Source organism: Bombus pascuorum, chromosome 3 (genome assembly GCF_905332965.1).
Source record: "Bombus pascuorum chromosome 3, iyBomPasc1.1, whole genome shotgun sequence".
Taxonomy (NCBI): Eukaryota; Metazoa; Arthropoda; class Insecta; order Hymenoptera; family Apidae; genus Bombus; species Bombus pascuorum.
Genome location: NC_083490.1, coordinates 1,607,602 through 1,623,673, shown reverse-complemented (window position 1 = coordinate 1,623,673; position 16,072 = coordinate 1,607,602). Strand labels below are relative to the sequence as shown.

General features: G+C 32.9%; 3 protein-coding genes across 4 annotated transcripts; 2 read left to right on the top strand and 1 right to left on the bottom strand.

Moving 5' to 3' along the window:
* The first annotated feature begins 69 nt into the window (after positions 1 to 69).
* On the top strand, positions 70 to 5,524 carry LOC132904962 (mucin-2-like). The gene is made up of 5 exons (XM_060955819.1): positions 70 to 227; positions 431 to 721; positions 813 to 5,073; positions 5,163 to 5,349; positions 5,446 to 5,524. Exons 1-5 carry the CDS (start codon positions 195 to 197, stop codon positions 5,471 to 5,473), a joined length of 4,800 nt encoding a protein of 1,599 aa, XP_060811802.1. The 5' UTR covers positions 70 to 194; the 3' UTR covers positions 5,474 to 5,524.
* Positions 5,378 to 9,268, bottom strand: LOC132904965 (integrator complex subunit 4). Its single transcript, XM_060955825.1, has 7 exons — positions 8,885 to 9,268; positions 8,402 to 8,817; positions 8,008 to 8,334; positions 7,659 to 7,923; positions 7,128 to 7,590; positions 6,563 to 7,046; positions 5,378 to 6,475 (listed from the first exon to the last, which is right to left on the bottom strand). Exons 1-7 carry the CDS (start codon positions 8,933 to 8,935, stop codon positions 5,734 to 5,736), a joined length of 2,748 nt encoding a protein of 915 aa, XP_060811808.1. The 5' UTR covers positions 8,936 to 9,268; the 3' UTR covers positions 5,378 to 5,733.
* A 327-nt stretch (positions 9,269 to 9,595) lies between these two features.
* Positions 9,596 to 15,900, top strand: LOC132904964 (PDZ domain-containing protein 8). 2 transcript variants are annotated; one of them, XM_060955822.1, is made up of 9 exons: positions 9,597 to 10,555; positions 10,632 to 10,824; positions 10,899 to 11,161; positions 11,244 to 12,321; positions 12,412 to 12,674; positions 12,757 to 12,960; positions 13,820 to 13,969; positions 14,557 to 14,739; positions 14,816 to 15,900. In XM_060955822.1, exons 1-9 carry the CDS (start codon positions 10,163 to 10,165, stop codon positions 15,026 to 15,028), a joined length of 2,940 nt encoding a protein of 979 aa, XP_060811805.1. In that variant the 5' UTR covers positions 9,597 to 10,162; the 3' UTR covers positions 15,029 to 15,900. The 2 variants fall into 2 exon arrangements, with proteins under 2 accessions (XP_060811807.1, XP_060811805.1); XM_060955824.1 differs by lacking the exon at positions 13,820 to 13,969 and having other exon boundaries at positions 9,596 to 10,555.
* The last annotated feature ends 172 nt before the right edge of the window (positions 15,901 to 16,072 follow it).

Here is a 16,072-nt window from a genome sequence, read left to right as displayed (position 1 = left end):
GATGGCGCTAGAGGAGCTAAAAGATTCTTCTGTAAAAAAACACCAAATGTGTACAATCTTAATCTACGTAATCAAAGTTTGTGCAACCATTGTTGTTGCTTTCGTTTACTTTAAATTTTATCTTGTCAAGAATCCGAAGAAATTTAATTCCTATCGGATTAATTTTTATGAAGACTGTTATAAAATAATTAAACATGAAAGCTGCGTCTGATCCAAAGGACATTCAGGTATTATATGTTATTTCCTAGAAACGCAATTGTCAATATTTGCAATATACATGCAGCCTATAACCTTACCAAAATACATTTTTAAATCAAATATTTATGACATACTATTTTGTTATATTCAAGTATAAGGAAATATATGTATACACATTTCTTTCTTATTATATTTGTATGATATTTATTTTATTAATGCAATTACTTTTCAGGAATTTCAATTTAAACAGTCAAATACTTCCCAAATTTTAGATGCATTCGCATCCATACCAACTGCATGCAGTTTATTGGCTGCAGATAAAAGGAGAGGATTGTTGTATGCAGGACAAAATAATAAAATAATTATATTGAAACCAGGAGAAGACAGTGACCCAGAATGGAAAATAGAATTTTATGTGCCTCTAGTTGTGTCTAAACTAACACTTAATTGTGATTGTACCTATCTAGCCGTGGCACATGGACCTATGGTTTTAATTTATGATGTGGAGGCACTTACAAAAAATGTACGTTTAATCTATTTGTTATAAAATTTCTTTCTTTTGAATTATTACTGAGTAACTCGAAGCATATTGTAATCATATTTCTTTTTCTCAGAGTTTACAATTACTACATAAAGTTAAAATTTCTACATTAAGCGGAGATATACTTGTGTATGATCTACGATGGAATCCCACTGTACCAAGGATGTTGTGTACAATAGCTAGTGATTATACAATTGGTAGTTTTAAAATAAAAGAAAAGAAAAAGGCTACAACCGAACTGGACACCTTCGAATTTAAAGAAAAATTGAACAATGAACATATAAATGCCTTATGTGCAGCATGGAGCCCTAAAGGAAAACAAATTGTTGTGGGTTGTAAAAATGGTACTATAGTACAACTTAAACCTGATTTAAAAATAGCAAGGACAATTCCTGGCCCTAATCCATACATTGGTGAAGTTATTAGTATTTTATGGGTTAGCAATTATCAATTTTGTGCTGCTTATTTGGGTAATGAACAGGGAATTAATGTTCTTATAATTGATGCCCCTAAAGGTGAAACAAATGCTATTTTTACTTGTTATGAAGATATTACTTATGGAATAACAGATTCAGAAGCAGGAGGAACAATTCCTCGTTATTACTTTGATCATGTACCAGAATGGGGCTTAATTATTGCTGCTAGTAGCAATAGCAGTGAAATAGCTATATTAGGATCTACAGATAAAGGTGTTACTTGGAATCAGTGGCACTTGGTAGATAGCGGCAGAGCTGAATTACCATTGATTCACACCACAGAAAGCTATCCAGTAGGTTTAGCTATTGATAGATCTCCAATTCGAAAATTACCATGGGGGGCAGATTCCACTTTGCCCCATCCAGTTCCTATACTTCACATTCTTGCAACATCTGGACAATTATGCAGCTTTCATATGGTGAATCTAAGTCCCAAATGTCCTTCTATTAATTCTCCACCTACAGAAATTATTGCAACACCCCCGCAAACACAGTCAAACATTAGTCCTGAAAAATCTCTTATTATGAATGGTGCTGCAACTAGTACACCACTAGTTAAGCAACCAGAAAATACTCTTGAACGTTCAAAACCTCTTTTTGCAGGAAATATTTTAAATAAATTTATTCAAAAATCTAGTTTTACATTACCTCCAACTGAAAAACCACAGCAAGAGCAGAAACCTGAACAAATCAGTATGGGGATGAAATTGGAACCAACTAGAGAAATTCAACCTCAAGAAATTGCAAAACCGGATATTAAATTAACGTCAATTAGAGAAACAATTATACAAGAGCCTGTGGAACCAAAACCATTTGTAGATGATGATGCTAAAGATAATCATGCGTATATAGAAGAACATAATTTGTTTGAGAAAGAATTACGTAAAAGATTAGAACCACAAACGTTAGAGTATGATACAGAAGAAGAACGTCAAAAACTTGTGGACACATCTATTGTGATAGATCAGTTTTTACGGGAATTGAAAGAAACAACAAATAGTTTATCTAGCGACATAGCATATTTGAAAGCGCTATTATTACAATCATTTGCTTGGGTTGAAGAAACAAAATCAAAAAATGCAGCAACTAACGATATCACTACTAGAAATTGTGGAGATAACAATAAAATGTCTGATCTACAAAAACTTTATTATTACACTCAAACGCAGTTAACTCAAGCTAGTAAAATTTTAGACTTAGAATGGTCAAATCATAAATCTCGAGAAACGTCACGAATGAAAATACCCCATTTAGAGTTTTTATATCAGAATCTTATATTACATAGTAAAATTATACAAGAAGAAAAAAGCAGAATGGAACACCTTAAAAAGCGATGGAAATTAATTACTCGTAATAACAGTATTTTTGGATTAAATCATTTATTATCTAATTTAACTATCGCATCGTCAAAATATTCAACCATTCTTCCAAGAAGTACAGGAATCATAGAAGCGCGATGCAGGGCAATTGCTTCTAAAACTTTGAGTTTCACTCAAGAAAAGCAAATCAAATTGAGAGAACATTTATCTACTTCTACTCCAAGGATTATAAGACCTGTTAGTTCTTCAGATATTCAAGATCGTTTGGAAGAAACTTTGTCCTCTTTAACTTCTCCAAATACTACCAACATTAATATAAAAAATAAGGTTGATCAGTCTGTTTCCAAACAAAATACAATTACTAAACAACAGAATACATATATTGATCCTTTAGATTCTATGGCTAGCATTGTAGCAGGAATTGGTACAAGTAAATGCAAAAGTGAATCTAACAATGTGTCAATACAAAACAAAATACAAAGCAAACAACCTAGCTATGGCATTACTTTGTCTATATCTGAAAATAAACCTGTACAAGCAGAGGGAGTATCTAGTATACTAACAACTACTGGAGTACCTCAAAGTACTAAAGCAAAACAAGATACTATTACATTAAATCGAATGAGATCACATCTTCCTGCTCATGCTTCGTCTAACTTAATAAAAGCTTTTCTTAAGGTTAATACTACTACATTTGATACATCAGTGCAAAAGTTAGAAGAAACAGCAACACAAAATCCAGCTATCCAATCAATGGGGTTGCATACTATTAAAACAGAAAATAACTTGTTTAATGGTAGTTCATTAAAAGATGCATTACCACCAGAGACTTCGTTAGAAAAAATACAAACTACTCCAAATACCGGAGTGACATTACCAGTGACAACAGCAGTAAAATCCAAAGCAGTATCTACATTTAGTTTTGCTACTGCAATTACCAGCCCTGCACCAATAAAGAGTACTGCACAGAGTACATTTGTTGCATCACAAACAACGAATGCACAAACAATTTCTTTTGCTTCGAAATCATCAAACATTGTTACTCCATTTAATTTAAAAATGACATTACCAGCGACAAAATCACAAACACAAGATGTATTAAGTTTAACAGGGTCATTTGCAGGACTTCAGACATCTAATCAAGCACCTAGTATATCTACTAATAATAGTCCTAGTGCCGATGAAAAATATAACTGCAAAGCTACGTTTGGAAGATCTGATGTTAGTCAAATTCTCTCACCTAATGAAAGTCAAATTTCTGCACAACACAATTCTGTTACAATTGTAGAAGTACCTCATACTGAAGCAACAACTTCTAACCTTTCAACAAGTGCTGTACAAGATTTACTTGCATCTTCTGCTACACCTTTGTTCAACAACATTCTGAACAGTACATCGAATGTTTCTGTATTTGAAGAAATGTCAAATTCTACTCCAACTACTTCATCCATGCCACTATTTGGTGGTTTCTTCACAACATCAAGTACAACAGCAAATACAATGACAACAACTTCTGCTACCATCTCTCCTTTTCAAAGTACTTTATCAAGACCTTTTGAGAAAGGTCCCATTATGTTACCTACAGCAAGCTCTGCCAATGCTCCTACTACTATTACTACTACTACTGTTAGTACTAGCATTACTACTTCTACTACTACTGCTAGTACAACTACTACAACTACTACTACTGTTATTATCACTACCACTGTTAGTACTGCTACTACTAGTACTCCTACTACTACTACTACTATTGCTGCTGCTGCTGCTGTTGCTTCTGCTGCTGCTGCTGCTACTACTACTACCACTATTACTACAACAACAACAACATCTACTGCTATTATAACTGCTACTACTGCTGCTACGTTACCTACACTTACATTTGGAACTGTTGCAACAAGCACAGTTGCTCCAGTTTTTGGTAAACCTCCCCTTACAATGAACTCTCAGTTTCCAAGTACGCCAGTAGTTCCTCCAACAGATAATACGTTTGGAAAACCAGCTACTACTACACCTCTTTTTAAGCCTTTTGAAAATGCTCAGAGCACATTTATGTTTGACAAAACGACTAAAGTTTTAACGAACGTTTCGATCTTCAGCGGAACTAATACTAATTCGATCTTTGGTGGAAACACTCAAGTATCCTCATCAGGTTCTATTTTCGGAGGAAATACTTCCTCGATAAATACGTTCGGAACACCTCAAACGTTCGTCTTTGATAATAATGCCCAGAAATCCGACTCAATATTTGGTTCCACATCAAACACTGGTTCTACATCCTTTTTTGGTGGTGCAACAAACAATGTCACTCCAGCATTATCTTCAGCAGGATCTCCATCTGTATTTGGCGGTACCGCAGCTAATACATCGCCAATGGGTGTAGAACAGCTTGTATTAGGTGCACAATCTAATGCCTTTGGGCAAACACCTTCGTTTAATGCTAAACCAGTATTTGGATCACCACCAACGTTTGGAGCACCAAAACCAGTCTTCGGCTCCGATTTTGCAACAACAGCATTTGGAGTCAATAATAGTCCTCCAGGTAAATAATATGTCACATTACACTTTTCTATACTTTGGATCTTTTTTAAGTTATGAATAAAATTTAATTACTAATAATATATAAAACAGCATTTGGAAATCCACCTACTATGGGAGGAAGTCCTGCTCCAATTGATAACAACATGCCGAAAGTTTTTGGAAATGTAAATGGTGGTAGTAGCACATTTGAAACTCTAGCGAGTCAATCAGGTGGACTTAGTTTCAGTAGCTTAGCACAAAAAACCACAGATGTACCAAAATCTCCAGTATTTACTAGGTAAGTTAAAAATTAAATTCCGTTTATCTTTTTACATTTTTTGATAATTTTTTAGATTCATAAAGTAAAAAGTGTTTAATGTACTTTTTGTTATAGCGGAAGTTCCTTTTCGACTTGGCGGTAGTCAACAAATATCTAAATTAAATAAATTGTCCATAATGATACATTATTTTTATTTAAAAAAGATAGACTTCCCGTGCTCCTTCAGTCTGTTTAAATCGTGTGTTTATGATTACTTTTTATAAAAAAAAAAAAAAAAGATTGAACATATTGGTATTAAAATATTATTGACATCTGTGTTATACATAAGTTGATATGATTCAATATATTTCGAATTTATATACAATAAAAGATATTATAAAACGACGCTGTATAAAGATACATTTAGATACCTCGCTTTATAGGTTTTGGTGCAATTGATACTTTAGTTGGTTTGCAAAGATCTATTACACATGGATCATCAAGGGGGGAATGCGTACATACAGCTGAAGATGGCACAAGAAGTGCAAGAGATATTTCTACGTTACAGGCTTCCATCCAAACTTGATGGGACAGTAGAACTATAGTTCTTAATCTGTAATCATTTTGTTCTATATTCTGTAGTCGCAAATCCGACTGACGCGGTAATAGTAGTTGTACTTGTTGATCAGGATGCCTCAATTTAATGCGTAATATTCTAGGATCTCGTAAATTCAGTATTTTTGCTGTCAATGGGATTCCTAATAGAAGTCCTCCAGTAAACTTCAGTGCTGCATCTGCATCACCTCTGGGTTCTTCGATAATTGCTCTACAAAATCGAGTAAATACTGATGGTCTTGGAAGACGCTCTTCCCCTTGTGACGCTGGTGTTAATAATAATGGTAAAAGCATTCGTGTTAAAGATCCTGGCTTTACATCAGCTAAAGTTGGAATTTGAAGTACTAGAGCTCTAGAGAAAGATGGTAATTTTGTCGGATCTTGAGATAGAATATCGGTTTCAGATAAAAAGTGACGCGCGAGTGGAAGAGCACTTCTTCCTGTCACGCTTCTTGTAACTCGAATTAATTCCACTGCCAATGCTTTCAACCACACATCATTGGCTAATATAATTTCGTTTTCACCTAATCCACTAAATAGCCTTTGTAATCTGTAACATTCATATAAATTATCTATAAGTAAATATCCATATATGTATGTATATATGTTACAAAAACAAACATGCTGCTTAACATACTTTTGAGTATTCTGAAGAAGAACCGAAACATTAGTAGTTGTATTCGGCAAAGGGCTTGTAGATACCGAATTCGTTGATAATATTGAAAATTCTTTTAATACAGATTTCAAAAGTAGTAAACTTCTTATGTATAAAGCAGTAAAACGTGCAGCTCCTTCCATACGATGATCCATTTTCGCTAAACGATCGAGATCGACAGCTGCAGCTTCTAAGAGCTGCGTATGAACTCTACCTCCAGGTCTTGCATTTTCTACACCTGTAACTACTTTTTCTAGAAATTCTTTTCCACGTTCAGCTTCTTCGTCAATTTTATCTTCTTTCCCAAAATTTGATCCACTTGTTATGGTTGGTCGCAATCGAGGGACTAAATGCGGCATAGTATCGCGTAAATAATGATAATGTTTAGATGCATGCTCTGTAAAAAGAGCTTGCATGCTTGGACAATGAAGTGCAGCATTGAATATTAGGACTAACACGCTTGCATCTATTATTTATAGTTAAGGATAATAAAAATAAGATTGCTAGTATAGTTTATATTTTGTAAAGAGAATCGTTAAAAGGATACAAGAAGGTTCGTCGACATCCGGCTCCGGTGTATCGAAAAATGGATGACGTCCAAGAAGTTGTGGTACTAAGGGTAATGTTAAATATGGATGCGTGGCCCCTAATGTTGCTAAACAATTTCTAATACTTTCTTTGTCTTGTGGATAACGACTTAAGTTATCGAGTAGACGGTTTACACACATATGAAGGCAATTTCTTGTAGCAAGCCGACTAGCAGCCAAAGTAGCATGTAGGCCTTCTCGTACTTCGCCTGAGAAGTCTTCTAATGCTCCTAAAATTGTTTCTAGTTGATCTTCACGAAGCGTTACGCTCGCAGACATCTTTCTTAATGATTCAATAGCTCTTAATCGAACATCTTGAATTTCATCATTAAACATATCAACCATAAAATCCAATGAAATTTTGGCTATATTTGGTTGTTCTAAAGATAAGGTACAAAGGGCTTCAACCGCTGCTGTTCTCACCTGAATATATTTGTTTATTTTAATTTCTTAGAATATAAATTATATAATAAAGAAGTAAATAATATTACCTCCAGAAATTCGTCTTCCAAACCATGAATAAATGCACCACATGATCCGCTCTTTTCTTCTACTTCTGGTCTATCTGCTTCTACAACTTTTTGTTTTTTATCCAATGCTTGTTCTATGTATCTTTGTGAGACACCTTTCATTGTTCCTAGAAGAGACATTGCTAAAGCTCTAACTCTTGGTGATAAGTCACCCATAAGACTACAAATTTGGGAAAATGCACAATCTACCATACGTATATCTTCTCCATCTGTTCCCATAATAATACTATAAAACAGATGATATAAACAGATAATATAGTTGACAATAAATATTGATAACAGATTGAAATAGATATTAAATATTGCTTACTTTTCGGGGTATTCCCTGCCTAAAAGCCATATTAATTTAAGGACAGTTCTACGAACTATTTCGTAATCATCTCTGAGTGCAGTACAAGCTTCTCCAAAAAAGCTTGCAGGTAATCTGCAGCCTCTATAAGAATGAAGTTCGGCCATCGTCTCAAATGCTTGTGCACGTACCCTTGGATCTTGAGAATGAGCATAGTTGCTAACAAGTGGTAAAGTATCATCTGTAGTATTTGCAGTTAAATATCTACCAATAATAGAAAGACAACGTGTCTGTACACCATGCCAAGTATCAGGCAAATGCTCACGGGCAATCTTCAATACAAGACTCCTAAAATTTAATGAATTATTTTTCTTCTTTAATGTTAAAAAAGAAATTTCAAATATGTATGTGATACCTATGATAATCTCCCAACTTCAATAATGTTGCTAATCCTTGGCTTTTTACCCTATGTGATTCTTCGTTTTTTAAAAGTTCGGCAGTTTCACTAACAATTTTAGTCTTTTCTGTCGAATCATTTGTTACATCTCCTAATTCTGCAAATATCCAAAGAATTTTGGCACGAACTGCTGCTTCTGTTTCTATAGCAAATCTTTCTGACAATCTTTTTACTACAGAAGGAACATCTTCCGGAGAAATATATGCAATCGTATCCGATATACGAACAAGAAGCTGTAAAGCATCATTACCACATTTACATTTCTCAAGACACTCAATGTAAGCTAATGCTGAACTTCCTTCTATCCCATTTTTACTACCTGAACTAGATGTAAGGTGTAATGTTTTTAATCTCTTTGGTGGTTCATTTATAACCTATAAACAAGTTTAATTAAATAAAATATCGAATATAAATTTGTTTGAAACAAATCATTTAATTTACCTGACTCTGGTTAAATTCTGCCAACACTCTTTTCTTCATTAAAGCTGCCATTCTTTAGTATTATAATATTCTTTAATAACTATAGAGATTAACCATATGTTTTTTATTATTTTATATTAAGTAAGAAATAAAAATTAGTAACTTTTTATTTTTAAAGCTTATAGTAACTTTTATTTGTTGTTAGTAACATTTACAACACCGTAGGTTACATGTATAATTCAAACTTAAAAGATGTGTTTTTCTGCAATCTGCAGACAAACTTATACAGCTATGCTCTCAGCTGATTACGTGTTGATTATGCTATTCAATTTATACTTATACATGCATGTCATGTATCAAAGTATTATGAAATTAAATGACTTACTGTACTTTTTATTAATAAAAAAATATAAAAATTTACTTATTAAATAAGATCTTCTATTTATAAAGGAAAATTCAACAACTTCTTAACATATATAACTTATTTTACTAAATATTGATTTATAAAGTACTTTATCATATTTTTTATGCTCTTTTATTTTCCACTTTTTGCGGAAATATTGGTTATTATCATAATTTTTTGTTTCTTGATAAACATAATAACGACAGTAATAGAAGTATCTTTATAATTCTCATTATTACGTATATCAAATAAACCTAAATATATTGTAGTAATGATATTTATAATCGATTCATTTATTTTAATATGGGATTCAGAGAATATAATTCAGATAAACAATCGACGAATCTGTCAAATTGACAAGTTTATTTGGCATTAACATGGCTGCCGAGATCAATAGGAAACTGTCATGATACATTTTGTCCATGCTCATTGGTGTTATTAGATTTTCTAATATGTATTGTACGGATATTTTTTTGTGAACATGAATATTTTTTAAATCGTTATAAAGGTTATTCGTATTTTTCTGAAAATGTCATAATCTTGATTTATAATGGTAGGTGAAAGTGTTCTAAATATTTGCCGATCCGTGAAACGAGAGTGATTCATAACAATGTAATACAGCTTTACAAAAATAATATTTTGTTTATGATCGATTAAAAATCGTAGATATTATAGGAGTTCCTAATATTTAGTATGAACGTAGACAATGTACTTATCTTAGAAATATTACTTAAAAAAATTTGAGATATAATATTTTTACATGATTGTTGTTTCATACTTGTCTCATAAGAGAGTAACTGTTTCTACAATTTGTGTGAATATTTTTCGCTCTTAGTAGTGAAGACATTGGTATTACTCAAGGAAATCATTGAGTTTCCAATAGATGATATATTAATATGGACATTTTTGAATTTATTTGCATATTTGTGATTACATTTGTGTGTGGTATAATATGTACACTTGTGCTGGAATTTTATTTATTCAAAAAATACTTGGAACAAGCACCTTTGGAAAGTACACCAAGAAAATTAAAACACCATGGCAAGGCTCAGTTACCTAAAGAGTTACTTGACAAAATTCAAGATGAAAAAACAAGTTCTATAAGCATATCACGCCAGGGTATGTGCCAAGGCAATGAAAACTTGGCAATAAATTTAACATTGCAATTTTTGTTTAATGAACTTAGAAATGCTGAGAGAGTACGCCTTTGGTTGTACAGAAAGTTAAATAATGAGTTCAAAGAATTATTAACTCAATCTACCACTGGCAAATTGCTAGACAGTGTACAGGTAAAGTATATACTTAGAAGTATTGTTTAATATTTCCACTAAAGTTACATCAATAATGATTCATATATATTTTCAGTTAAGAGACTTGAATCTGGGTTCACAATTTCCCACAATAAAAGGTTTAGAAGTTGCAGATTCAAAAATAGATGCTGATACAGGTTTATTGGAGACATTGGATTTATCTTTAGATTTACATTATTCTGGAAATTTTCAATTATCAATAGATGTTAAAATGCTACTGGGAAAGACTGCATATATGGCTTTACAAGGTAAGAAATTATTTTCCCTAAATATTATTTTTGAATAAATTCTAGTAGAATATAGTTAGCAACATGGTTTTTAGTGAAACGTATCAGTGGCAGAGCTAGGTTGCAGTTTACACGTGTTCCATATACTCACTGGTCCTTGAGTTTTTATTCAGATCCTATACTTGAATTGGAAGTACAATCCCAATTTCAAGGTCGTCAATTACAGCCACAGATCATTTCTTTGATCACAGGACAAATTCGTAGAGCTGTGCGTAGGAAGCATACACTACCTCGCTATAAAATGCGTTACAAACCATTTTTCCGTAGACTAAACGACGAAGCAGTAGATTTATCCGAAGTAAAATATATATTTTTATTTAAAAAGTCATAAAAATATTAAAAAAGAATATATTTAACAAATATTTAAAACTTTTATTTAGGTTGCCAATATACAATTGACACCAGGTTATTTGGAGGTATCACTGGTGGAAGTGACTAGATTAAATCTTGGACCTAATATACTTAATGCAGAGGATAGATCACAAGTTGAAGTATATTGTACAATAAGCATAGACTCAACACCTTGGGTGTATCTGACTCAATATACTGGAGTTCCTTATATGGTGTTGGACTTAATTATTAGTAAAGTTGGTTCTCAGCAACTTGGCGTAGTGTTTAAGCAAGAATTTGTGCCAGAAGTAGGTCATGTATGTGTGTTAGTCGAGACTATAATAGTTGGAAGTCCTGCTGCAATTGCTGAAATGAAAAAAGGGGATATTTTAATAGCAGTAGATGGCAAAAAGGTGTCTAACATGAATCAAGTAGCTAAATTTGTAAAAAGTGCGGTGCAGAGGCGTTTTATCATAAGGGTTGAACGAAAATATTCTAAAGCAGATTCGGACAAACAAGCTAGCATGAAATTGGATAGTGAAAGGATATCAGCAGAAAGAGGCGTCGATAAGAAAACATTAAAAACTGATTTTATATTTAATAAGGGAGATACGCCCAGTACCGAAGACAGCAAGATTAAATTTGAAGGCCAAATAAAATTTTCGGATTTAAAGGATTATGAAAATGAAATTTCTGATAAATTGGAAATGAGTAGTAAACTGTTTAGAAGGAGAAAAAGCAGCGCACATACCGATGATACTACTCAGACACCAGACACTACTCCTTCCAGAAAGATTTCAACTACTTCGAATCAATCGATAATATCGAGTAGCTCTCAATTTTGCTTTAATGACGATAACTATGTAACAAATATATCAGACTTATACTATACTACTAAAGAAAAAGAATATGCATCTTTAATCACTTTCGAAGAAACTAGGTCTTTTCAAATTGATTCAGAACTCCAGTACTTAAATATAGGAGTGTGGGGTCGTGTACGAGGAGGAGAAATTCAAGCAAAGTTATTAGGATATATTAATGTCCCTATGAAATTAATTCTGGCACAATGTTATACATCCTCGACTGGTCATTATCTTAAATGCTATGCTTTATTACCACCAGATAGTGGTGTGTAGCATTTTTATTAAATATGTATAATTGTTAATATGTTATTTATTTGTATCTATTTTGTACTAATTTTATATACTGTTCTAAAAGCTTCTTTGGCGACAGTACATCCAAAACTACAAGGATATTCAGGATTCGATCCAACACTTTGTTATGGTGATATTTCATTATCTTATTTATGGGAGTCTAGTTACCCGAATCGTCATATGACTGGTGATTCAGGGAAAAAGGAAAGTACAGAAGCTGTCAAAACACAACCACCTTTGAGCGAAGAAATTTCTGAGAAGAAGATGCACGATTTTATTAGAACTCATTTTCATAGAGCAACACAATGCGACTTTTGTACAAAAAAGGTCTATGTTCTCACAGTTATTTGCTTCTTTATGTGTACGTTTTAAAGTAAATAATACAATTACATATATCTTCGTTATATAGATTTGGCTGAAGGACGCAGTGCAGTGCAGAGATTGTGGTATGGTGTGTCATAAGAAATGTGAAGTTCGTTGTCAAGCATCAGGAACATGCGGAGCCGAAAGTATAACAACAATGGCATTGGAAGCAGACGAAATAGAACCTACTACTGTTATCGGGGAATCAGGTCCAGAGATTTCTCTAACCAGTTGCGAAGATAATGTACAGGTACTCAAGACGTAATAAAAGTATTTATTACACAGAAATGGCATTGTCAACTTGTTGATTTTTAAATTTACACAACATTTTAAAACAGCGATAAATGCTGTAGTTGACAATTCCATAAAATAAACATAAATTCTTATTCGTTTTTTCATTGTGATTTAATATGCCACTTAGTGATTTTAAGACTATTTACAACTTAAAGTTAGATCTCTGAATTGAAATTTATCGAATATGTAATATATATGAATATATAATTTATATTTTTATTAAAAAAAATTGTACATTAATTTTGAAAGATAAAATTTTATTATGCAATTGTCGTTACAGTGGAATTTTACAAAAGAAATATAAAATTACGATCACTATGCATATCTACGCTTTACTAGTTATATTTGACTGTACAGTATGTAATGCTGTAATCAAGGAATTGCAGTTTCTGGGCAATTAATGTGTACTTGAAATATTTAGAGTATTCTTGGTATTTTGTACATAGGGAAACAACTGTTAAGTGTGATTCACCTTATTGTTGGTAATAAAATTGGTCATCTGCATAATAGGGAGGTGAAGGTTTTTTGTAGGTTTGCACCTTGACCTTGCTTCTAACGTTGAGTATTTGTGAATTTTGTAAGTGAATAGATCATTTGTTTTATTATTGTCTAGTAAACCTTACACACAAAATAATCAAGAATGAGATAGAGGGCGCGATTTCTTGTATCGTTTCTCCTTTTTCTCTTTGTTTTTTTAATAGTTTATCGGTATTGTCGATTGAATAAGTAAAATTATTAATATTGATATTAAATGAAATTATAACTGAAATTAAATTTGGTATTAAAAATTTGAAATCCGTTGATCGATTAATCAGGGTGCAACTATGATGGCCATGAAGGCTAGTATAGCTAATACTCTATTGGGCCTGAAGAAGGCTGGAAGTACCAGTTGCTTGGCCCCACCGGCTTCCGGTACCGGTCTGGCATCTAGAAGTCTTCCCCCAAGTCCCTGTGCATCCCGCAAGGTAGAATTTAACAACACAAATTTGTTCAGTTGGAACAGAGAAGGATCTCGGATTGATATTCCTTGCATTAAATATCAATAGCAATTGTAATTATACCAAATATAATTTTGGGCCTTCTCTGCTCTATTTCTGTTCTTTGTTCTATTTTTTGTACCAGCAATTGTAAGGGGCAGAAAACACGCTTATGACTAACAATAAGATATTGACTGTCATTTTGAAGCTTCAATTATATTTAATTCGCTTGTCGTTCATTGTACGTGCGATGTCTTTGGAACTTTGTACAAGCTTTCTATTCTTTCCTTCCTATCGCAAATAGTCACACTATTTTTTATTGCTCGTGGCACTAACTGTTATTTGGAGAGAACAGACACGCAGATGCACATCGAGATCGCCATGCTTATTATATAAGATATTGTTGTATTGATACTATATAACTAATACAGTCTCTCATAGAGCGATAAACGATGCTTTCTTTACACCTTTACTATCATATACAATCGAGGTAGGTGCATCTATTCTTTAGGGTCAAGATCTAAAAATGATTCTAAAATTGTCGACGAATCTGATCGAATTATTGAAACGTTTAGAATTCATTGGTTGGTGGCTTGGGCATAAGTCCTGATCTCTTGGAGGGTGCTGAACCTAGCGTGGCAGCTCCTCTAGTAGCTGGCGATTTGGACGATGGTCTTATGTCTAGAGCTAAAGATACCGGCAAGTTTCTGTACAAACATTTGGAGCCAGTAGAACGCGTTGAAAAAATCAATGTCATGGTAAAAATAACATTGAAATTTTATTAACAAAGCATATATCAATTAATCGTATATTTAATATTAACATTTAACGTAGATGGGCAAGCTGAAAACTGCGCTCGACGCGGAAACTGCCTCAAGATTGGAATTATCACAAAGCGGAGAAATGGACAGTATTAAATTAATTGCACAAAGCGATTTACGAGTGCAAGCACTTAGTGTCTTACTATTGCATTATTGCGCTGGATTGCAACACGCGCAAGAAGCATTAGACCGATCTCAAAGAAACAGGGAGTCCCAACAGGCTTAACTTCAATGAGAAAATGCCAACAAAACTATCGATATATACATTCCAATTTCGCCTACATTCTATTTCACCTCACTGTCTGTTTAATACAGAAATCGTCGATAATTCTGATCGATTATAAATATCCGTTCAGGTATCTGTATCATATATATACGTACTTACAATTGTACGTATTATATGGTTGCTTCGAAATTTCTCTATAAATCGTTCAGCGACATTCATGTTAATAGGTTTCTAGATAATACTCGTAAATTTTACCGTGATACCTTCATAGTTTACCAGAGAACACCAAATATTAAGACTTGTATTTACAGATTCTATGTATACTCGTAGAGAACAGAGTACAACGTATACCAGCTGTGTTTACGCATAGAGTATTTTCAGCGGTGTAGGTAAATAGTTGTGTTATAGAATGATTAGGATAACAAAAACGGGAAAATAGTGTCTTGCGTTTAAGTGTAAGGTAATGGGTAATTAGATATTTAATTACACTACTCGATAGTTTTGCGGAACAGATATTATTCTCTTTCATATCGATATAACGATTGATCTTCGATTATCAGATATTTAAATAATTCAGAATAGATTTTGTTTCTTACTAAATCGTATTTTACTTATCTGTAAGCCAGCTGCAACGAAATACATTAATTGCGACTGATTTAAAAAATATGAACGTTAGTATTATCTACATACGAGTATGAATGAAATACACGATACGGTAGAATTCCATCCATAGATAACACGAATAGATAATATCGAGGTATTGATATATACATATATTTCATGGCTTTAACAAGATATTACGATTTATTGTTAATATGTAAAATAAATATAAGAAAATCAATATAGATTATTGAACGAGTGTTCAGTGATAATTTGTACTCGTATTATTTAAAACTAATAACAAGATTAACGAAAACCGTTTCTTGACTGATTATTCTCTTGAAACACGCTGTTCCAAGCGATGATTTAAGTATCGAAAATGTTTCATTCGTCCAACGAGAAATATATGCGAATAAATGCGAAATCGGGTAGACGTTCGTTTAT

What these genes read in the sequence shown, in the direction of transcription:
- LOC132904965 (XM_060955825.1), bottom strand. Translation starts at nt 8,935, where the DNA reads ATGGCAGCTTTAATGAAGAAAAGAGTGTTGGCAGAATTTAACCAGAGT. An exon ending in AAGTTGGGAGATTATCATAG is followed by an intron (nt 8,335 to 8,401) that starts GTATCACATACA and finishes ATTAAATTTTAG; the next exon opens with GAGTCTTGTATTGAAGATTG. An exon ending in GGCAGGGAATACCCCGAAAA is followed by an intron (nt 7,924 to 8,007) that starts GTAAGCAATATT and finishes TCTGTTTTATAG; the next exon opens with TATTATTATGGGAACAGATG.
- LOC132904964 (XM_060955822.1), top strand. Translation starts at nt 10,163, where the DNA reads ATGGACATTTTTGAATTTATTTGCATATTTGTGATTACATTTGTGTGT. An exon ending in AATTGCTAGACAGTGTACAG is followed by an intron (nt 10,556 to 10,631) that starts GTAAAGTATATA and finishes ATATATTTTCAG; the next exon opens with TTAAGAGACTTGAATCTGGG. An exon ending in TGCATATATGGCTTTACAAG is followed by an intron (nt 10,825 to 10,898) that starts GTAAGAAATTAT and finishes CATGGTTTTTAG; the next exon opens with TGAAACGTATCAGTGGCAGA.
- LOC132904962 (XM_060955819.1), top strand. Translation starts at nt 195, where the DNA reads ATGAAAGCTGCGTCTGATCCAAAGGACATTCAG. An exon ending in TGGAGGCACTTACAAAAAAT is followed by an intron (nt 722 to 812) that starts GTACGTTTAATC and finishes TCTTTTTCTCAG; the next exon opens with AGTTTACAATTACTACATAA. An exon ending in AAATCTCCAGTATTTACTAG is followed by an intron (nt 5,350 to 5,445) that starts GTAAGTTAAAAA and finishes TTTTTGTTATAG; the next exon opens with CGGAAGTTCCTTTTCGACTT.